This window comes from Sordaria macrospora, chromosome 1 (genome assembly GCF_033870435.1).
Source record: "Sordaria macrospora chromosome 1, complete sequence".
Lineage (NCBI taxonomy): Eukaryota > Fungi > Ascomycota > Sordariomycetes > Sordariales > Sordariaceae > Sordaria > Sordaria macrospora.
Window position 1 is genome coordinate 8,199,293 of NC_089371.1, and position 20,905 is coordinate 8,220,197.

The 20,905-nt window shown below is 51.8% G+C and overlaps 7 protein-coding genes across 7 annotated transcripts; 3 read left to right on the forward strand and 4 right to left on the reverse strand.

The window, feature by feature from the left end:
• Positions 1 to 252: 252 nt before the first annotated feature.
• SMAC4_00500 (uncharacterized protein) lies at positions 253 to 1,341 on the forward strand (the record flags this gene model as incomplete). The annotated part of the gene is made up of 1 exon (XM_003351903.1): positions 253 to 1,341. The coding sequence occupies one exon, from the start codon at positions 253 to 255 to the stop codon at positions 1,339 to 1,341; it is 1,089 nt and encodes a 362-aa protein (XP_003351951.1).
• A 504-nt stretch (positions 1,342 to 1,845) lies between these two features.
• SMAC4_00501 (uncharacterized protein) lies at positions 1,846 to 3,482 on the forward strand. Its single transcript, XM_003351904.2, has 4 exons — positions 1,846 to 2,379; positions 2,441 to 2,526; positions 2,589 to 3,104; positions 3,179 to 3,482. Exons 1-3 carry the CDS (start codon positions 2,353 to 2,355, stop codon positions 3,091 to 3,093), a joined length of 618 nt encoding a protein of 205 aa, XP_003351952.1. The 5' UTR covers positions 1,846 to 2,352; the 3' UTR covers positions 3,094 to 3,104; positions 3,179 to 3,482.
• A 1,112-nt stretch (positions 3,483 to 4,594) lies between these two features.
• On the forward strand, positions 4,595 to 6,454 carry SMAC4_00502 (uncharacterized protein). The gene has a single exon (XM_066089440.1). The coding sequence runs from the start codon at positions 4,642 to 4,644 to the stop codon at positions 6,346 to 6,348; it is 1,707 nt and encodes a 568-aa protein (XP_065945886.1). The 5' UTR covers positions 4,595 to 4,641; the 3' UTR covers positions 6,349 to 6,454.
• Positions 6,455 to 6,584: 130 nt separating this feature from the next.
• SMAC4_00503 (uncharacterized protein) lies at positions 6,585 to 9,451 on the reverse strand. Its single transcript, XM_003351906.2, has 2 exons — positions 8,760 to 9,451; positions 6,585 to 8,702 (listed from the first exon to the last, which is right to left on the reverse strand). The coding sequence occupies exons 1-2, from the start codon at positions 8,901 to 8,903 to the stop codon at positions 6,870 to 6,872; spliced, it is 1,977 nt and encodes a 658-aa protein (XP_003351954.1). The 5' UTR covers positions 8,904 to 9,451; the 3' UTR covers positions 6,585 to 6,869.
• Positions 9,452 to 9,689: 238 nt separating this feature from the next.
• On the reverse strand, positions 9,690 to 12,870 carry SMAC4_00504 (uncharacterized protein). Its single transcript, XM_003351907.2, has 6 exons — positions 12,389 to 12,870; positions 12,206 to 12,292; positions 11,999 to 12,125; positions 11,448 to 11,927; positions 11,247 to 11,379; positions 9,690 to 11,185 (listed from the first exon to the last, which is right to left on the reverse strand). The coding sequence occupies exons 1-6, from the start codon at positions 12,674 to 12,676 to the stop codon at positions 11,158 to 11,160; spliced, it is 1,143 nt and encodes a 380-aa protein (XP_003351955.1). The 5' UTR covers positions 12,677 to 12,870; the 3' UTR covers positions 9,690 to 11,157.
• A 332-nt stretch (positions 12,871 to 13,202) lies between these two features.
• SMAC4_00505 (uncharacterized protein) lies at positions 13,203 to 14,805 on the reverse strand. The gene is made up of 3 exons (XM_003351908.2): positions 14,170 to 14,805; positions 13,919 to 14,093; positions 13,203 to 13,843 (listed from the first exon to the last, which is right to left on the reverse strand). The coding sequence occupies exons 1-3, from the start codon at positions 14,220 to 14,222 to the stop codon at positions 13,394 to 13,396; spliced, it is 678 nt and encodes a 225-aa protein (XP_003351956.2). The 5' UTR covers positions 14,223 to 14,805; the 3' UTR covers positions 13,203 to 13,393.
• Positions 14,806 to 17,918: 3,113 nt separating this feature from the next.
• SMAC4_00506 (uncharacterized protein) lies at positions 17,919 to 19,809 on the reverse strand. The gene has a single exon (XM_003351909.2). It carries the CDS (start codon positions 19,462 to 19,464, stop codon positions 18,400 to 18,402), a length of 1,065 nt encoding a protein of 354 aa, XP_003351957.1. The 5' UTR covers positions 19,465 to 19,809; the 3' UTR covers positions 17,919 to 18,399.
• Between the last annotated feature and the right edge of the window lie 1,096 nt (positions 19,810 to 20,905).

Here is a 20,905-nt window from a genome sequence, read left to right on the forward strand (position 1 = left end):
TGATGGCATCAAGCGATCGATTGATCTCCAATTCGAAAGGGTTAGGGTTGAGAGTGAACTCCAGACCCACGATTACAAATGCGTTTTGACTTTTTTCCCTTTCATTCACATGGAAGGAAATCGTCGCATGCCTCTTCACTCATAACGCCGTCATATCACCTCCAAATTTTCAGAACAGCGCTCAATCCTACCAACTGCAAGATTACCATTTTCTCACCAACCAATCCAGCCGTTGATTTCAGAACAAAGAATATGCTCATGCGCCAAATCTCCTCCAAAGAAGACCCCGACCTCTTCACCACCATGTCTTCATCCGGAGCCATCACCAACGGTACCACCACCAACGGCGCCGGCGTCACTCCCACAGCACCCGCAGTCGAATACCACCCACAAACTGACGAAACTTTCAACAATGACATCGAAAACAGCAACACAACACTAGACGATGTCTGGGGCGACGATGGCGATGGTGACAACGATAATGATGACGTCTGGGGCGACGGCGACGATTCACACTCTCATTCTCATTCCCACGAAAACTGCAATCACCAGCACTGCCACACATCACAAGCGCGAGGCGGCCACGGCCACAGCCACGGCCATCCTTCCGACATCCCCCGCCTCCAACAGGAACACACAACAGCTGGCTACCGCGATGGCATCACCGTCGCCAAAGCCGAGCACGTACAAGCGGGCTTTGACGAGGGGTTCGGGCTGGGAGCGACGATTGGAGCGGTGGCGGGGCAGTTGTTGGGGGTTTTGGAGGGGTTGAGTTTTGCTTGTGTTTCTTCTTCGGCGAAGGGGGAAAAGAATGGAAATGGAAATGGGAATGAGGATGAGGATATCAAGGACAGGCTCAAAAAGTTGCTGGCCGAAGCAGAAAAGGATCTCAGCGTAACAAGTATCTACGGAAAGGAGTACTGGGATGAGGACGGCACGTGGAGGTATGAAGTACCTGGGGAGTCGAGGGAGATGCATGAGCGGTATCAACATCCTGAGCGAGAGCATGAGACACAACAACAACAATACCAACAGGGGGATCAAGAGGACGACAACAAAGAGGAGGACCAAAAGGAGGAGGAAGACGGAAAAGAAGAAGGAGAAATCCTCTTCCCCGATGTTGCGCTAGCGCACCCACTCATCAAGAAGTGGAATCAGATTATTAGAGAAGAGCTGGCGGAGAGGTTTGGGTTGGTTTGGGATGTTGCGTTGTTGTTGCCGAGGAGCGAGGAGGATGAACATGAGGAGGGTCATGAACATGGTCTTTTTGCAGCGAAGGGAGGAGAGGACAAGAAGGATGCGAAGCCGGTCAAGGCGACGAGTCAAGCGTTGGCTTGGTAGGTGTGGAAAATAAGAGGATTGAGGGAATGAGAGTTCAAGAGATGAATGATATCTCAACGACGTTGAAGAGGTAGTGAAGAAAGGATTCGTGAACTTCAAATAATGAATGATATTTACGCCCTTTCTTGGCCCTCAGGGTCCTTACTGCAGTTGAAACATTGCGTTTAGTCTTGTTTCGGACATCATGCCGAGAAGGATCATAATCATTGAGCAAAAGGCCCATAAGTACGACGCTACCTATGCGATATCCTCCCCGCAATGCAAGAATTCTCTCAATTTTGATGCCATTCCCAAGGGCAAGTGTAAACTCACTTTGTCAATGGTAACAAAGCATTACGAAAGATTACGAACCCAGGGGTTTGGGGTTCACATTTGAGTATTTGACCCCACATCTCCCCAAGCGAGTCGCTGACTGTGAGCTGAACAATGAAGTCCGAGTCAGGTATCCCGGACTCCTGTCATCCGTTATTCAGCAATGGATGGATGGATAGCTCCAGCCTCCAGCCCAGTCCGATGAGCTAAGCAACCAAGCAGTGCTTGCAATCACAACATTGTACGAGGGATCACTCAAAACGCCGAATAACACGACCCCCCAATTCTAACACCATATCCAGCCAGTTATGTAGGGGGAAAGCTTGTAGTTCAGGGATTCAATGTTGCATGATGGAGGAGGATCCGAGTCTCAGATGAGACCCCTCACTCTTTCGGTGGACAGCTGTTACCCTTTGTTTGTGTCGGCGATAATGGATCTGGAGTTGATTACGGTAATCATGACGAATCCGGGTCGCTCCTGTTATCGATGTTGATGAACTTGCAGGTCCATCCCTTTGGTAACGAGAAGATCCCTGATCCCTCTTGGGGGGTTCATCCGTATATAAAGAGGGCAGTGCCTCATCTTCTCTGAGCTCGTGCCGATCATTCTTTATCATACTCTGGGACCGTCTGTTGTCTTGTTTACTTACCTTCCACTTATACATCACACTTAATACCTAAACAGTATCAGTATTCAAGATGGCGCCAAGAATCGCAATTATTTATGTAAGCATCTGTCGTCCTTGATCAGTTACCGGTAGGCAAACGGCTGATCAACTACACCCAGTACTCGATGTACGGCCATATCAGGCAGCTTGCCGACGCTGCTAAGGCGGGCATTGAAAAGGCTGGCGGCACTGCCGACCTCTACCAGTAAGCAAGACCAGGACTCTGCGATGCGATACACATGAACGAGTACTGACATGAACGATCAGAGTCCCTGAGACCCTGTCCGATGAGGTCCTCGCCAAGATGCACGCCCCACCCAAGCCCACCGACGTCCCCGTCATCGAGGACCCTGCGATCCTCAAGCAATACGATGGCTTCCTCCTCGGCATCCCGACGAGATACGGCAACTTCCCCGCGCAGTGGAAGACCTTCTGGGACAAGACCGGTCAGCTCTGGGCCACCGGCGGTCTCTACGGCAAGGCGGCTGGTCTCTTCATCTCAACTGCTGGTCTCGGCGGTGGTCAGGAATCGACGGCCATCGCGGCCATGAGCACATTCGCCCATCACGGCATCATTTACGTGCCGCTCGGTTACGCCAAGGTGTTCGCTGAGTTGTCCGACCTTTCGCAGGTTCATGGCGGCAGCCCCTGGGGTGCTGGTACCCTTGCCGGTGGTGATGGCAGCAGGCAGCCGAGCGAGAACGAGCTGAAGGTGGCGGGCATCCAGGGCGAGGAGTTCTACAACGTCTTGTCCAAGCTTACCGGTGCGTGAGACTGCAAGCGGTATGAATCCTGTTTTGTGTTGTGGTGAGGTGTTGTTGTTATGAATGATCGCTAATGGTGGTTTCTCCGGAAAGGGTCGAAGAGAGAGACGGTCCAAGTTGACCATGGCCCAAAGGCAACAACAACTGCTCCTGTCGTCCATGAAACACAGCCGGCAGCTTCGCAGCCAACGAAGCCAGTCTCGCAACCGAAGAAGGAACCCGTGAAGGAACCCGTGAAGAAGGAACAACCTCAACAGAAGGAAAGCAAAGAGGGGCCTTGTGGATTGCCATCCAAATGCGTCATCCTTTGATGCTGCATTGGGGAACTCCTAAAGCCCGTTTTGTCAGTTTAGCATGCAAATGATACCAAGTAAAAATAGTTTTATCATTTTGTCCAGTTCCCTGTTTTGAAAAGACTGAAGATACATCTGCTTGAAGTGCGCGGTGATGGTGAGGGAAGCTGGTGATGCTGAATTGCATCGCAAACAAACAGAAGGACCCCGCTCCCACAATGTGCCTGTCCTGCAAGTGGAGGAGGGGCGGGCGTGCCTGACGTGCCTGACAGTTGGTGGGGCCAGGGCCACTGGCAGTTGACGACCCACCCATGCCTGCCACGACTCGCACTGGTGCACGAACAATTTGCACTCGTGCACAGACCACAGCCGGTCGTTCAGGAAGGGTATTTAACGTCGACCACCGCCGCCAGTTTTTGCTGGATTTTTCTTCTTTTCTTCTTTAGCTCTCTTTGCCTTTTGGCTTAGATCAAGTGTAGTATCTGTTCTTTTCAGTTTAATCTCTGAAAGTGCTCTACGGAGTACAATCGTGATTATTCTAATTTTTGCAACTCGGTCGGTTTTCCTCTAGGCTTGCCTATGATTACCGGCCACTGTGTCCCTGGTATTACACTGTCTCCAGGTGACGCGAATCTGCTACATATTGCTTTGGTGCTCAAACCTTTTCATTGCAATCCTGGGCTTTTTGAAGCTCGGGATGTGAAGAAGCGGGTTACACAACATGTTGAAAACCAGGGGAATTGCTTTTGAGTGTATTGGCGACATGGCGTCTTGATCCGGTTGGTTCACCAGCCCGAAGTTTTGGTCGATAATCTGACACTATTCCCGACCGACGGTCGGCTCGGATTCCAATGACGCGTCCCGACTCTTCCCTTCGCACTCACCACCACCTTCCACATCTGAGATCGGGCTTACATAGCCTCCTGAGTCACAATCCATCACGATAATGACGACGTCTGTTCTTTAGTTTGTTGAAGACCCCAAGGATTTCATTATTCCCAGCTAGGTCCGAATTTGGCTGGCCGCCGACTTCCAAACTCCACGCCCTTTACTGTCCATGAACTAACGGGCTTCAACAGATATGCAGCTATCACTTCTCGACCACTTAAACGGCCGAGACATGGTGAACCTGAGACGTAACAAATGCTACCCTGAGATTCACTGTACATGCATATAAAGATCGCGACGTTTCTCATTCAGCAACATCGTTTACTTGCGCCTCGTAACAACTGTCGAGCCTTCGCGCCATCTTTCACGTTAAAGATGAGGTTACTACAGGTTCTTTGTCTCCTTCCTCTAGCCACGGCCTTCGGGTCATCGTGGTACCATAATGCCTTCCCCTGGCAAAAGCCACTATCCGGCTCAACCGTCAACGGCGTACATTTCCCATCACTACTGGATGCCGACCTCGAGGATCTAGCTGCCGGGCTCGAGAAAGGCCTATTCACAAGCGTTGATCTCGTCACTGCCTACACCCGACGTATCCTGGAGGTAAACTCGACCCTCAAGGCGGTCACCCAGCTCAACCCCGATGCCCTCACGATAGCGGCAGAGCTGGACGCTGCTCGAAGCAGCGGCGCTGTAAAAGGCCCGTTACATGGCATCCCGATCCTGCTCAAAGACAACATCGCCACGGCAGACAAGATGGACAATACAGCCGGGTCATACGCTTTGGTCGGGGCCAAGGTGCCCGAGGACAGCACAGTGGCCGCCAAATTGAGGAAAGCCGGGGCCATTATACTGGGGAAAACAAACCTGTCTGAATGGGCAAACTCTCGCAGTAAAAACTATACTTCGGGCTGGTCAGCCACCGGAGGCCAAACCGAAGGAGCATACTATCCCCAGCAGGACCCATCCGGGTCTTCATCCGGCAGCGGCGTAGCCATCGCTCTCGGTCTAGCCCTAGCTTCTCTCGGAACCGAGACACACGGCTCCATCCTCGCCCCCTCAGACGCCAACAACCTCGTAGGCATCAAGCCCTCCGTCGGCCTCACCTCTCGCTACCTCGTTGTCCCCATTTCCGAGCACCAAGACACCGTCGGGCCCATGGCCCGCACCGTCAAAGACGCCGCCTACCTCCTCTCTGCCATTGTCGGCCGCGACCCCAACGACAACTACACCTCCGCCATCCCCTTCCCCACAGACCAACCCCCCAACTACGTCAGCGCCTGCGATTACTTCGCCCTGGGCGGCGCTCGCATCGGCGTGCCGCGCAACTTGATCGAACTCGACGACCAGTCCTTCGCTCCCATCCTGCCCGCCTTCGAGAAAGCTCTCTCCACCCTCCGCTCCGCAGGCGCCACCATCATCGACGACCTTGTTTTGTCTGGGTACGAGACCCTCAAAAAAGAAAACTTCTCCTTCGAGTCCATCGTCATGAACACCGATTTCCCGCGCAACCTAGCCTCGTACTTCTCGCAACTAACTATAAACCCGCACAACATCTTGTCGCTCAAAGACGTCGAGCGGTTCACGCATTCCGACCCGCGGGAAGAGTGGCCGCTGAAGGACACGCTAGCGTGGGACCGCGCGTTTAATGTTAGTTCTACTACTTCGGACGCAGAGGCGTGGGGGAATTATACCGCTTTGCAGCGCTACGCTGGTGGCGCGGAGGGGCTTTTTGGAACACTAAGAAGGCATAGTTTGGATGCAATGGTTTTGCCTACCCTTTGGTCGACGACGTTGCCAGCGGTGTTGGGGAGTCCTGTGGTTTCGGTGCCGATGGGGAAGTATCCTGAGGATGCCCGAAAACTGAAGAATGGGTATGGAAACCAGTGGTTGGTGGCGCCGGGGGTGCCGTTTGGGTTGGCGTTTATGGGGGAGAGGTTTAGTGAGAAAAGGCTGATTGGGTTGGCGTATGCGTATGAGCAGAGGACGAAGGTGAGGGGACAGGTGAGGCCGTATTTGGTGCCGAGGACGGAGGTGGGGGATGTTGTTGTTGGGAAGGGGAAGGGGAAGGGGGGTTTGTAAATACTTAGTTTCACGACTAGGAAGTCGTCAGTAGATGAAAATCCACTCCTATACAGACAGAGGCCAAGGATTGCACGGGCATAGCCGAAAGGAAAGGATGAAATGATGGAATGTTTTCCTGCTGAACAGAATGCAACTCCATCACCAACGTGTATACATACAACCAACATCGGTCGAATAGCCATAAAACGCCATTTGTCTCATCCATTCATTCCCCTCATCAAAAGCATCCCTTGCGTATTTCACACTCAAACTCCGATTTCAATTCCATGCCCGTCCCGTCAATCAGTCGTCGGTTGGTCATTGACAACATTACTAGTATATACATATAAACATATTGATACCCAAAAAGTGTGTGATCCTTTTCGAGGTTTCCAAACGCTCCTCCCACCTCGTTCCATCCCTTCTTGGTCCTGCGGTACATATACGGATTGGGTCGCAGGTATACGTCACATCAATCATCAAAACCCCCCCCTTTGTAATTCCACATCTTCAGTCAACCTCCCCTCGGATCTTTCGTCTCATGGCTCTGCACCTCTCGTCGCCGTCCTAGCCGAACTTCCATTTCTGGTTATCCCTTCCCCTACAGGAGGACTTTGACTTTCCTTATCTCTCGCCGCTGTCGTACTCCTGGTGCTCTCCGCGCGACTGATATCCACAGTGGCACTGCCGCTTCCACTTCCTTTTTCTTTCTCCACTTGTTCAACTATTGGGATTCTCTCTGGCTCTTTCCCCTTTGTTGTTATCGGTGTTTCCTCGCCTGAGTCACTCTCTGTTGATGTGCGGAAACTTTCTGATACTGAGTTCCGAGCTGTGCTACTTTCTGCGTGGGGTGTTCCTGGTGTTATGTTGATGTTCGGGGGAGCAGATGTCTCCCCGGCCTTGTTGCCGCTCTCTCCTGTCCTGCTCTCCTCTTCCGGTTCGACAACGATGAGCGGCACTGAGTCAAGGCGCAGACTTGGCAATCTAGTCGGTAGGTTTCCGGCCCCAACACTTCCCCCGCCCGAGATGCTCCTCTGGTGAGCAAGCGTCCTGCCTCCATCTGTGCGCGTAGAGGGCGACGACAACATCGAAGAAGTCTCTTCGGCTAACGGAGCAAGCGCTGGTGACGGGCCGGGGTATTCTGGAGGTGGTTCGCTGTACGGAAGTGGCGTCAAACTTGTGGGACTGTTCCTACCAGATACAGCGGCAGAAGCGACCGGGGATCGGAAGGGAGTCAAGTCGTCCAAGCGCACGTCTTCGTACCCTGGTGGAGGCGGCATGTTGACAGCGCCCAGGTCAGCATCATCGGCATCGATCATCTCGGGGCTAGATCCAGCACGCGGGGTGTTGGCACTCGAGTTTGCCCTGGACCTGGATATCGATCGTCCGCGCTCCTGGCTGTCGCGAGTAACAATACTGAACGTGCTGCTACCACCCGCTCCAGTCAAGGGTGTCGCGATAGCCGGCGAATCGAGGAACTGATCACCTAATCTGGATGTGTCGACACTAAGCGAGCTCGAGCCCCTCCGGTGATGGGTGGCAGCTGAAGTACTAGGCCTTCCACCCTGCTGCGACGCCGCCATGCTCGCCGCGTCGCTCAGCAACCCAACTCTCTCGCTTTCCGTGCTGTTAGCCCGGATGCGTGTGCCGTCCGCCCTGGCGACACCCAAGTCTGCATACTGTACACTGCTGGTTGCGCGCGATCGCAACTCCCTGATGCGATTGTGTTCCTCACGGAGCACCTCCAGCTCCTCGGTATTCCGCGTCGTCTGGACCCGCGCCTGCTCTCTAATCTGGCGCAACGCCGCAGAGTTATGGGTTTGTCGGGCTTCTTGCCTAAGTCGTCGCCGCTCCTCCCGCTCTTGGTTCGCGCGCCGCCTCGCTACACGAATCTGGTACAGCGCTTCCATCTCCTCGTCGCGCAGATGCTCCTCATCCTCAGCAGTCGGCATTTCCACCACCACGTCGATACCGTCGCGCTCGCCTTCCCTGCCTAGTACTCGCTCGTTCTCGGCCGGGGCTGGTCGGTAAGCCGGGAGTGTCATGATGCTGCGGATCGACTGGTTACGATTCACCTCAGCTGTCGTTCCTCCTGCTGCTCCTGATCCGCCGGCTGCGGCGGTCCGACCGTTCACCGCAGTGAGTGCCTCCTCCATATTGTCCTGGTTTGCCCGGTTGCGGGTGTTGTACTCCTCGTCGATGCCGGCCTGGGCGTAGGCGTGTTTGACGGCCGGAACCTTCCAATTGGTCCATAGTCGCTTGAAGAAGGGCGTGGGTACGTATCTTGGATTGGGATGTCTGGCGCGAATGGCGCGTAACGTGAGGGTGATGGACAATACTAGGACAATTACGGCAACGACGAGGGCGACAATCTGCGACGAGGGCAAGGGTTAGAAAGCACCATGTGGTCTGGACAAGAGATGGCCTACAATGCTGGTTTTGGTGGGTTTTTGGGAGGAGGGACCATTGGGGTCGTCCACGCGTGGCCATAACCTGGTTGCCATTGTAACAGCATTGGGCTCCAGTGACGGGTGAGAAGTCCAGATTGGTATCCGCAAGTGTGGTACGGGCATTATGGCTAGTGTTTGATATGCGTGATGGTGTGTATGAAGTAGTGTTGAAGAAGCGGCCGCGTCGACGCTCAATGGGTTGGAATTATCGTCCGAGACTATGAAGGCCGATGTCTCTGCATTGCTCTTGGTCGTCGTCTGGTAATGGAAAGCAAGGTCTTGATCCTGGAAGATGCAAGTCGACAGTCGTCACACAGCCCTTCGCAAGTTGACAAGGCCAATGGGAGTGTGGATGTGTGGTTGGGGGCGGTTCTAGTCTCCAACAGGTCGCAATACGCGGTGATATACGCGGTGATCGTCTCTGTACAACGGTTCGACGGGAGTAATAATTCCTTAATATCGGCGGCCGGTGCAGATATGTATGCAGAGGTAGCCGATAGTGATGGTGTGTGCAAAGGTTGAAGCAGTAATGACACAGTCTGCCATCCGAACTCTGATACTTCCACTTAAGAGATATACGACTAAGCAAATGACGGTAGAAACAAAAAGTACGCCTTGGCGGCTAAACAAGTCGACCAGATTGAAGTTGAGGTTTCAGTTGAAAGAGAGAACAAGACTGGAGGAAATCGATATCATGCTCGCATTTCGAAGAAAGGTCACCTAATCTTTCGGTAAGGCGGGCGGGCGGGCAAGCGTGCGACCTCCATGGAGGGCTGGGAAGTGGAAGCCAAGAAAGAACGTCGGGCAGGGAAGGGCCTGAGTCGAGCCATTGAGAAGCCAAACAAATTTGCAGGGGCTGTTGACGTTCCATCCAGGCCATCCACTGGGCAGTGCCGCCTCGTGTTATGTTGCGCAGCTGTTTACCAAACCCCTGGTGAATCCGTTAAAACGGTACTACCTGCACATCAACAGGATGAAGGACAATAACCGTATAAAACATATATCTGTGACTGAAAATATATCACTCTCAAATAGACTACCTCCACCAATCATAAATACCTTTTGGATGCTCTAAACTCATCCCTGTGTATTTACGTCTGCCCCTTTACCTCGGCCAGCAACCATATCCCAAGAACCTCACTAACAAAATCTCTAGTTGCTAGGTGGTCTTAAACCCCAATGTCCAGCTCGACCGTAGCCGCCCCACCGCACCAAAACAACACTGAAGTCCCACAGTGGATTGTTTTCCTCTCCCAGAACGTCCCCTTTCATTTTCAGGGAACTAACTTATTTGGACGACATCAACCACCACGTCCACAACACTCTTCCGCATGACAACGACATCCCAAAATTATCACTAATTCATTTGAGGCTGTTGCTGGCCCTCGGTTTCTTGTCCATGTCTAAGCTCACTGCCATGGTCGGACCCTCTTGTGGCCTTATCTGGGGTCGATGTCTTCGAAACTGAAGTTATACACTACTTCTACCAAGGCGGGATCCGACGGAGTGGCTGGGAACCTCGGACGTCTGACGGGATCACCACTGCCACCGTTCTGGAGGTTACCACCACCAGTCGATCCTCTCCTCTGGCCGGATCGGCAGGCTATATATCCAGGCTGTGCTGGTCTCTCTCACACACTTGTACACTATTTTCTGCGGTTACGCGGTCATAAGCTTGTCTCCTGTAACCCCGCTTGTCCTTAGCCTACACTGACTTGGGCATGGTTGATAGCCTACGGTGCAAAGGGTCCAACAAAAGGGAAGCTTGTTCAAGTTTAGACAAAAAGGATCTAGATCTTGGATCACCACCACGAGCTCTCCCTGCCATTCATCTTCTATTTCCAATCGACGCTAGCACGCAATCAATTCAACGTCCAGACCAATCCCCGCATACGCCGCCCTTGTCCTTGCGATACCCTTAACCGACAGACATGTTCGAGCTAGCTGTGCACTCTAAAAAGACACACGCATACACACACACCAGGATACGATACCGCCTTCACCATCCAATGATACTTGGCCATGCGTACACGGCATGGCCGGGTTTGGGGTCATTTATTGCTTCTTCCTTCTCTGGGCTTGCGGGGTACGAGGTGAGATGCAGTATCGGACTTAGAAATATTACTGACACTTTTGTGCCTCAAGAAACATTCTTATTGTATTTCTAGAAACACTTATGATGTTGCCTATTTCAGTCACCGAAAAACAAACAAACATCGGCTATCGGACAGCCACCATTTATTTGATGGTTTAATGACTACCAGCGTATGTGTTCCAACACAATGTGGTTGCTGAAGACCTAGGTCTACTCAGCGCTTACCAATACCTCATCCAATTTGAAAAGCTGCAAAGATGGACATCTTCACTGCTCTTCTCTTTAAAGATGGGCCGTCTTCTTGTTCCACCTAGTACAGATTCTCGTCAGTCAAAGTCACTCTCACGTAGTCACCTTGAGAGAGAACTTACAGATCAAGAAACAACTTCCACAAAATGGAAAACATCAACCCCTGAAGACCATTGCACAAGATGCGTGTCTTCAGCCCGCGGCCAAGCAAGCCCTTGATGCCATCGTTGACAATGACCAACCTCGCTGCTTCGGCTCCATCGGATATCACATGTTAGCGCAACCCAATCATTCCGGCCGATCAATTCCGTCAAAGCACTCACAATAAGAAACCTCCTTATCATTAACCTGCCGATACGTCTTCACCACCCTCAACGAATTCGACACCGAATCGCTTACCACGCTCGCCACGAACCCGGCAAACGCCAGTCTCAGCAACCAGATTGCCAACTCCCGGTCCTTCGCCGGCTCCGGTATGATCTCCAGTAGATAATCATGCGTGGCATACCAGGGGTAATTGCCCACAAAAGTCGCCGCGGCCGTCGCAAACGCGCCCCACCAGAGACTGCCGATGCCGTCCGTCTTGATGCGCTGGCGGAGGATGGCTGTCCCGCGAGGTCCCTGGGCTTGCAGCGTGGTTTTCAAAGTGTCGATGGGCGTGAGAATCATGCGGAAGGCGGCGGCGCAGAGCGACGCAAAAATGTCCTGGATGGTGATGGGGAGACGCTTGAGGAAGGAGTTGGATTGCAGCAAGGCGTGGATGCCGGCGTTGGCGGCCGTGTCGCCGAAGCGGGCCGCTGGGCCTGGAATATTGTAGTTTTTGTGTGAGTAATGGGTATGTCAACGGGCACCTCTCTGGGGTGGAAAAGCTCACCTTGGAAGAGAGCAGCACCCATCCCATCGTAGTACCGACGCAGACCACCTTGTCGGTAAAGAGCCTTGGTCGCAGTGGTGAACGAGGTGCCAAAGCGGTATTGGTAGTTCATAATTGTTCGCAATGGCTATGTCGACATAAGTAAGTAGGTAAGTATTTGGCTCATCATCAAAAAGGGAGAAGTGAAAAAGAAAAAGTCACACATACCATCAAAAGCAACACCTGAAGCACCATGGCCGTAGCACCACTTATACCACCCCCCAGAGCCCGTTTGAGAGCACCCTTAAAATCGAACTAGAAGAAATAACATTCAACAGCATCAGCATCAATCCCAAGCCCAATATCTGCTCAGTTATACAAACTCTGCCGGAATATGAGCATGAAACTCACGTTGACATCCGCCCCAGCATCGACCCAAGCCTTGACAAAGACGGCCGTCACGGTGATCGCGGCAACCGCCCATAATATCCTCCATGCAAAGTAACTGCGGGTATATCTGCTTGTTTCGTTTTGTTCGGTCTCTTCGACAGTCTCGTTATAACGCCCTGGCCGGTGACCATCATCACCTTGGCTTACCAAGAGTGGTGTCTCCTCGTTGTCGATGGTGGTTGTCTCGCTTTGGCCGCCGCCGCTTTCGATGTCATCGTCGGTGGTTTTGGTTTTGGTCGTAGGTGACATATTTTCATAAACGCAGATTGTTCAGTGCCTAGCACAAAGTTAGTCCAGGTGTTGATATTTTCTCGTCATTCATTCAATTATGGTTGAATTCTGGATGGTTGTTTTGTTTTCTTTTGTTTTTGATTCGTTGAGAGATATCACTGATATGTGATACGCCCGCCGGCCGATCCCAGTCGTATCATACCCCCGCACGCAAAGGATTACCAATCGATGATGGCGTGCTATCTCTAACTAACATCAGCCGTTGACGTTCCGCTTTGGTGTGGCTGAATGGCATTGTCGCCCATCCATCCAGATACATGGCGGTTTATAGAGTTTTGGATTTCTCTCAGCTCAACATAATATTGACGGTTAATACAGTTCATACCTAAATTACTGATTGATCGCGTTCGGTATTAGGATGACTGATGGCTGACGCGGCGCTTCAGGCATGTATGTTCCCTGTCCCTTTTCTTTTTCGTTTCCTCTCCCAAAGTTCTTCTTGATCCACTGCCTTTTTGATAAACTGAGCTGGACTCCCTCCCTCTGGGTCTCAATAGCATCAAGCAAAAGCACACATACCACGAGCCAGCGCGCAACTAGTACCAAAACATTAAGAAACTTCATTATTCATCATCGCCATATCAAGGTATCCAACAGATAACTAATTCCCAAGCAACACAACCCACCAAAACAACACCTCATCATTATTACTTTCATCAAAACCAGCTGAGGTAATCACCCCCTAAACTTCTTACTAGCCTCCGCAAACCCCATCCCCCCCTCCAGCGCAACCTGCATCTTGGTGTCCGCCTCCACCTGCTTCGCCATGAGCGGCAGCGCCTGCTCCGCCAGGTCCTTGGGGAGCACCACGACGCCGTTGATGTCCGCAATGATGTAGTCGCCGGGGTTGATGGTCATGTCCTGCTCGTCCGTCTGGAGCTTCACCGGCACGTTGACGGCTGCCACCTTTAGCAGTTCCGCGGGCGGCGCGGTGCCCACGTCCCGAGCGAAAACGGGATATTCTAGGTCTCGCTGCTCCTGGAGGTCGCGGAAGCGGCCGTCGATCACGGAGCCGACGGCCCCGAGCGCCTTGGCGCGCGTTGACATGAGGCCGCCGTAGATGGCGTTGGGAGTCTTGGCGGGGGCGGAGACGAAGATGACGGATCCTTTGGGGACGTCGTCGATCTGTGGGTACAAGAGTTAGCTTCCATGTCCTCTCTCAATAAATAGAATGTGATACTAGAAAATGTGTTTACTTACATAGTGAGTAGGATGCTTCGGCCTTGGGTCACTCAAGGGAACATATTGGACTGTGTAGGCGGGACCGACGATCTTGGTTGCACCTTCTTGACGGTGGGGAGACCACATGCTTAGGCCGGAGAGGAAACCGCCGTTGCGGTACTTGAGCTTGACGAGGGCGTCTGAGACATCGCAGCTGTTTGTTTAGTGTGTTAGTCTGTAGGTTCCACAACGGGCTTCGTTCTCTTGAAAGAGAGTGGATGGTGACATACGTTGTGTATTGCTGCAACGCCTTGACGATGAGATCTTCCTTTGTATTCGTCATGGTTGCTGAATTTGATGGTGACTTTGATATTTTGTTGAAGTTGTGAATGTGGTCAAGAATAGGTAAATGATAGCCGAGGTTGCGGGTTCACTTGAGAGGGGTTGTTCTTGAGTCTAAGTGAATGATTTGACTGTGTATCTTCAAACAATTGATTGTAAAATGTCTGGACCTTCGATCAGATAAACTGGTGATAAAGATCACTTATATACTTCCAAATTTGCAGTGGAGTACCGAATGTTGCATGATGCAATATGTCATGCCCCGTCGTCGATGGAAGCGGGATGGAAGTGAGGGAAGGAGGCTTTGGGAAAGGGAAGCTCGGCGACGGCGGAGCTGGCATGTGGGACGGTGGATACCGATGATACCGTTGTGGTCCGTTTCCGTCCGGCCGCCATTCAACGCCAAGTCCGCGAAACCCGGGGTAGCCTCAGGGGTTTTGGACCCGGACCCCTCGGCATGTGGCCATGCTGTTTCCATCTTCTGTTGGTCAAACAAATCACAACAAGTCAAGCTTGCTTTCACATGGAGATCCTATTCTGATCGTGGCTTCAACTCGCAATGATCGGCTTGGCACGACAGGTGGCGTGCGTCTGAGATCTGATCATGAGCAGGTTTTCTGGCTCCAGTCTGTTCGTCGACGAAACTCTTTGCATGTCACAAGATTTACTGGAATCTGTAGATGATTCCACGAGGTACGGCTCGATGTTTCCGTCAAGTTCTTTGGAAATTGTGGCCAAGAAAGATCTCAGCTCGTATCAGTGCTCCGCCTAATCCAACCCCCTCTCTAACACCATTCCCCTTTACAACAGCAAAACACTATGGATGATACGTCCTCCCGCCAACTCTCTTCTGCCTCCTATTCAAGAAAAAGTATTGAACATTTGCAAAGACAGATGTCACCAATCCCACGCTTACCACCACCAATATGGCCGTCCACCCCTTCGCATAAAGCGGCTTGTCGTTCCCACGGAACAGCTGACTGCCAATGATACCAGCCGCATTGGCCGCCATAACCATCAACGCAATGGTTATCGATCGTTCGCCGGCGGACTTGGCGTTCAAGGCTGCCCAAGAGGTGTTGACGCGGTCTAGCATCTCACATGTTAGCATCCCGTCGGCACCACAATTCCATGAAGGGAAGCTCGACAAGACTTACGCCAGTTGGCATTAAACGTGATGCCCAGCGTTAGCAAAGCAAACTTCAGATCCCTATTCGTTGACCTTGCCAGAATTCGGTTGCCGAGCTGTATTCCATTATCATGGTTAGCACCAGTCCAGCCAACCTCATCAAGAGACAACAAAAATTATAGTAATGAAACATACCGTAACCCCCCAAAGAATCACCAACCCACTCGTCACCATCGGCCCTCTCCTCCCCAGCCTATCCGCCAGGTACCCCCAAGCCACCGTCGTGCACAGCAGCAACCACACGCCAATGGTAACCAAAGCGTTGGACTTCAACCTGTCATAGCCATACGAGTATACCAGCGAGGGAGCGTACCCTACAAACGTCGTGGCGGGCGCCATGGCTGTGAGAGCGGCGATGAAATGCGGGAGGATGGTCCAGTTTTTGAACTACAAGTACCCTCTTGTCAGCATCCCATCTACATACGAAGAAGTAGAATGGCACAGTGACTGGAGGGAAAGGAAAGGGGGCAAACTTACAGTATCCAAAATCTCCTTTTTCTTGATAGTAGTATGCTTATGCTCCTTGGACGGATCATCGATGATCACTCTCCAATAAAAAATCTCCCGCTCGCGCTTGGAAAAACACTTAAATCCCAAAAAGGGAAGTCGGATCTTCGGGGTTCTTGGGGAAGAAAGTGAGGAAGGCGAGGCCAACTAGGACGATGAAGATCCCTTCGATCTTTCCCGTGCGTGGTAGATAAGCGTTAGCATTTCTTTCTTCGGCTGTACCCAGTGAAACCAAAGACAACAAACAAAATGGACATACGATAACAAGCCATTGCCATCCTCTGAGGCCGCAGACACCTCTCATGTGTAAGCTGCAATAATTGTCAGTCCTGGTGCTCCTCATCTCGGGTCTTGGGGGCAATAGAGGCAAATAACAAACTCACATCCCGTAAGCAATCAACCCGTAAGCAATCAACCCGCTCGCCGCGGCCAACGCGTAATTCCCCAAATGGTAGATCGAGAACCTCTTGCTCGTCTCGTCCTTCTAGTACCATCTTGTCATGGTATACATACCAGCGGGGATGAAGCCGGATTCACATACTCTGTTCCCGGTGTCCAGGTTAATATCAGCTCATCACCGTCCAATTCATCCACTCACTTCAATCCCATCTTTTAACGGGCCAAGACAGACAGTGGGCAAAAAAGAGCAGAGAGAAAGAAAAAAGGAACATACCCAAGTAAAACCCTCGTAACCAAATACGAAGTCAACCCCTTCTGAAAAGCCTGAAAAGTCGCCACGAACCCCCAAGCCAGTATGTGGCATCCGATCCACAGCGTCGGACCGACTTTGTAGAGGACCAAGTTACTCGGGATCTCGAGCAGGACGATTCCGAGTTGTAGAAGGAGCTGGCCGGCGTTGAATTGGTCCTGCGTGATGCCGACGTCTTGGAGGAAGTAATCTGTTAGGGCGTTGCCGCTTGTTTTTTTGTTAATTAGCTATGAGGAAACTTGGGTAGAGGTAAGGAGCACCGTACATGTTTCCTCTGTCGATTCTGTTTTTGTTTTTCACGAACTGGCTAACTTTTTGGATCCGTATGTCAAATCTTTTTTCGTTCCTTGTTCGGTTTTTCTTTCTTTTCTTTCACCGATGCAGGTAAGGTATCCATACTTTCGAACCAACTTCTTTTCCTCTCCCTCCGTCCAGCCAACCACCTGACCTACTACGTCTTCATCTTCATTCTTATTGCTTTCGGCGAAGAACGAAGGGCTTCGTTTTTCGTGTATTATTTCGGCGGCGGCGGCCCTATTGTTGGTTGGTCTTAAAAAACGACGGAAGAAGTTGGTTGTTGTCGAGGTGTTAAGAGCAGAGTGTACCTATCAACCGCCGTGTCCTCTTCGGCCTGGCGCTGGTGCTCTGACTTGACTGAGAGAAGAGTGATTGATGTTTGGCCTCTGCTCCTCTGCTATGTCCCTGGAACGCCAGTCTACCCATCTAAACCAACCAAACACTTGTCCATCTCCAACTTCGAAGTGGGCTTCTCGAAGCGGTTTGGCAGATCTGGTCCCCCCCAAACAGCTAACCCCATCTTGTAAGACTCGTGTCCCATCGTCGGCCGTCCTTCTCTATACCGCCTAGTTCTAGACGCCTTTCAAACGTGTCCGGTGATGGACAGCGAGACAGCCTTAACTGCAATGATCGCAAACATACCTATCTGTCACCGCACCACCTAGACAAATGAGATTTGGCTTACGAGTTTCAATGATTTGCATACATACTCGAAGTGGTCTGGCAGCAAGTGTGAGTGGTTGCTTGATCGAGACTAGCATCTCATTTCCTAACCTTGTTGATGCCATCGGGGCGGGTTGGCACGCCATTGAAACGCGGGGAAATGGGCCTTGGTATAGGATTATGGGAAACTATGAAGGGGGCCGGAACGCGCAAGCGACGCCAGCCGCACCGTAGATTACGGCATGTTTAATCTTCGGAGAGTTCTGTTTTGGTTTTAGTTCGTACTTATCTTGTTGGAGAAGATCGAAGTAGCAACCTTGAGGCTAACCATCATGTTGAAGTGGAAGTGCTGACGACATATACATGCGAACTGATTGTTCTCTTTCGGAGATCGGACTGAAAAGGTGTTTCGTCGGTTTGTTAGAGTCTTTTCGGTAATTCTCAAGAGCTATAGGGTTCGCGATGAAACAGAAAGCCAAGACCAAGAAACGACGAGGACATCCCATACGCTGATCCTTCAACGATAACAACACTTGTTAACCACCAGAAACGCACCGCGACCGCAAAGAACACACATTTGGCGTTGTCCCAACAGACTGAGTAGCGACCGTGGTAATGATTCGCTCTTCATATCATACAACCAATTCCCAGATAAAAAAGCACTTCGCAATGCATTCCCGAACCAACCAAAAAACGCCTGCCCCAACGAACCTAAACATATGCTCCTGGAATGCCATCATGCCACTCACTATTCCCCTGCCGTTCTGCAAGTAACGAACACAGCGTCCATAGTTAAACCCTCCTTGCTGCACTTCAAGCAACAATGACAACGTCCATACCGACACCATTCAGCAGCGCAGTAGCCACCATATCACTGGTCGGAACCACGATCTCCCCTTCATCATCCACATCAGTCCAGCCCCTCTCGGGCCCCCACCGAATGTGCTTCCCATGCGACAGCGCCGTGTTGATCAGCCCGCGCATCATGGCGCCCTTCCTCCGGACGCTGCTCCACGCGTCAAATGTAACGTTGTTGACGAACGGCATCTCCGTCAGCACGTCCGTCAGCAGGCCACGGGAAAAGCCCTCGTAAAAGTCGTCGGCGCGACGGAATCCGTTAAAAATGCCGTCGCTGGGGTCGCACTCGACAAAGACGGTCAGCTGGCGCACGCTGGTGCACTCGTGCAGGCCCAGAGCCGGGTTGACAACCCAGCCGCGCGGGGGCTTATTCCAGCCGGGGCCGAGACGCATCTCGAGACTAGTTATCCAGGAACGCTGGCGGGAGCTCATGCGCGCGAGCAGAGGCTTCTTGGTCTTGAAGTGCTTGCCCGGGTGGGTGGGGAAGATGCGGAAGGTGTGGGTGCTGTAGAAGAGGTAGCCGGCCTCGAGGCTGATAGTTCGACAGGTGCGGAAAAAGCCCAGCTTCTTATGGATGCGCCTGTAGTTGTCCGGGTCCAGGTCGAGGACGTAGTGGGTGTCGTCGAAGAAGTATTCATAGATCTTAACTCGTAACTCGGCCGGCAACTCTAGGAAGGGGAACGGTTTGTATTGTCTCCTTCTCTCTAATCTGGTGAGAGGCTTTGGGGGGGCAGAAGCTTCACTACCGGTTGCTTCGGCAGAGGGAGCCAAAGTTAGTGCGCCCATGGCTTTGGCGACATCCTCGTCGACTTGTCCGTCGATGTCGCCGTCGATCTCGCCGTCGACGTCCCCCTCGGCCTCAGAGGTATAGGTCGATGGATATTCAGAACCCAGCGGGGTGTTGATATTAGACGGGATCGGAGTTGGAGGAGCATTGTCCACCATGGTCGTGACGGTGCGGGACGACTTCGAAATAGTGACCCTGCGGCCCACTAATTGTTGGGCGGCTCTGCGAGGCATTGTGGTGTAGGTCGTCGTCTATCGACCAGGCAGGCGTACAGAGGGTTTGAGAGATACGGGAGGTGGAAGTGGTATGTAGTGATATGATATCGCGATCCTGGCAAAACAATAAAATAATAAGCAGTCTGTAGGGCTGACTGGCGCCACTGCACTTTCGGAACGTGGGGTGGCGAAGTTGGATGTCAAAGTTTTGGGTAGGGTGAGAGACGGATGAGAGTGGATATGGTAGGATACTGAGTGGAAGGATAAAATATTCGCGGTTTCTCTGAGTGTTGTTTCAGTTTCTTCTGACTCTTCTTGGCTTTAGGCTTGTTGATGCGTCGATGATAGTAGCAGGTCTAGGCTGTCTTGTTGTTGAAAATGCAGAACTCTGAGAGGGTGGTCCCATCGTGAGTACTGAATGCGCAACGACTGGACCACCCTCTAGAATGCATTCGCAGAAGCCATGATGGGCGGCGACAGGGTGGGATGGTAAGTGACAGGGAGTTGTGAGTGTCGCCTGGACTTTTCGATATGATTGATAATGCTTGGTGTGGTTCGGGTGGCGGAGAAGGAGTGGACTTGTGTGGATCACCGAGCGCAGCCGTTTGAGAATGGAATTGGATGATGTTCCGGAGAAGAAACACAGTGAGCGGGAAGGAGAGAAGAATGAGTGGAAGCAGAAGAGAAGAACAGCCGGAAATGGGCAGGAGTTAAGAAGATTCGTCAATTGGTATCGATCGATTCAAGGCTCGGCAGAACGACGTAGGAAAGAGCAAGAAGTGGTCACCTACCGAAAGTGCAGATGAGGGGAAAGAAAATGGATGATGTTGAATGGTTGAATCGGATGGCAAAAGACGAACCGTCTGTCACAGGAATCACTGTTACTGTACACACACAAGGGTCACTCGCGGCATCGCCTTGCAGAACGATCGGTCCAAGCCGATGCATGGCATTACATAAGCTCTCCTCGTTACAGGGTTAGGGGTAAATGTGAGGATTGTTTTATGTCATTTACAGACAAGAAATACACGTACTGTATGGTAACAGAAGACACCCACTTGAACATATCGTTTACCTTGGAGTTGGGGACTTTTGTGGTTATCAAGCCAAAGCCAAATACCTACAGTTCCTGTTGCATAACAAACGTGTTGTTAGGCGAAAAGCAGAGTGATCTGAACCGCTCAGAAACGCTTGGTCAAGAGGTCATGCCCCTCAAATGCCTACCTAGTATCTATCCATATCGAATGTTTCTTTTTGGTTACAACTTGTACGAGCCCACTTTCACAAACCATTTCAACACTGCTCTTCGGAAGGCATTTGCAGACGCACTGCTCGTAGAATGTTCCTGTCGCGTGACATTGTCGACATTTGCAGTTCCTTGAGCATGTGTCCAACTTGAGTCTGGCCAACCGACATGGGGCTTCTCTCACTTCTGTGGTTTCCTCAATGAGATGAAATC

What these genes read in the sequence shown, in the direction of transcription:
- SMAC4_00501 (XM_003351904.2), top strand. Translation starts at nt 2,353, where the DNA reads ATGGCGCCAAGAATCGCAATTATTTAT. An exon ending in CAAGAATCGCAATTATTTAT is followed by an intron (nt 2,380 to 2,440) that starts GTAAGCATCTGT and finishes AACTACACCCAG; the next exon opens with TACTCGATGTACGGCCATAT. An exon ending in GGCACTGCCGACCTCTACCA is followed by an intron (nt 2,527 to 2,588) that starts GTAAGCAAGACC and finishes ATGAACGATCAG; the next exon opens with AGTCCCTGAGACCCTGTCCG.
- SMAC4_00502 (XM_066089440.1), top strand. Translation starts at nt 4,642, where the DNA reads ATGAGGTTACTACAGGTTCTTTGTCTCCTTCCTCTAGCCACGGCCTTC.
- SMAC4_00503 (XM_003351906.2), bottom strand. Translation starts at nt 8,903, where the DNA reads ATGCCCGTACCACACTTGCGGATACCAATCTGGACTTCTCACCCGTCA. An exon ending in AACCCACCAAAACCAGCATT is followed by an intron (nt 8,703 to 8,759) that starts GTAGGCCATCTC and finishes CCCTCGTCGCAG; the next exon opens with ATTGTCGCCCTCGTCGTTGC.
- SMAC4_00504 (XM_003351907.2), bottom strand. Translation starts at nt 12,676, where the DNA reads ATGTCACCTACGACCAAAACCAAAACCACCGACGATGACATCGAAAGC. An exon ending in ATGCTGGGGCGGATGTCAAC is followed by an intron (nt 12,293 to 12,388) that starts GTGAGTTTCATG and finishes TATTTCTTCTAG; the next exon opens with TTCGATTTTAAGGGTGCTCT. An exon ending in TTCAGGTGTTGCTTTTGATG is followed by an intron (nt 12,126 to 12,205) that starts GTATGTGTGACT and finishes ATGTCGACATAG; the next exon opens with CCATTGCGAACAATTATGAA.
- SMAC4_00505 (XM_003351908.2), bottom strand. Translation starts at nt 14,222, where the DNA reads ATGACGAATACAAAGGAAGATCTCATCGTCAAGGCGTTGCAGCAATAC. An exon ending in GCGTTGCAGCAATACACAAC is followed by an intron (nt 14,094 to 14,169) that starts GTATGTCACCAT and finishes CTAAACAAACAG; the next exon opens with CTGCGATGTCTCAGACGCCC. An exon ending in CGAAGCATCCTACTCACTAT is followed by an intron (nt 13,844 to 13,918) that starts GTAAGTAAACAC and finishes TTGTACCCACAG; the next exon opens with ATCGACGACGTCCCCAAAGG.
- SMAC4_00506 (XM_003351909.2), bottom strand. Translation starts at nt 19,464, where the DNA reads ATGCCTCGCAGAGCCGCCCAACAATTAGTGGGCCGCAGGGTCACTATT.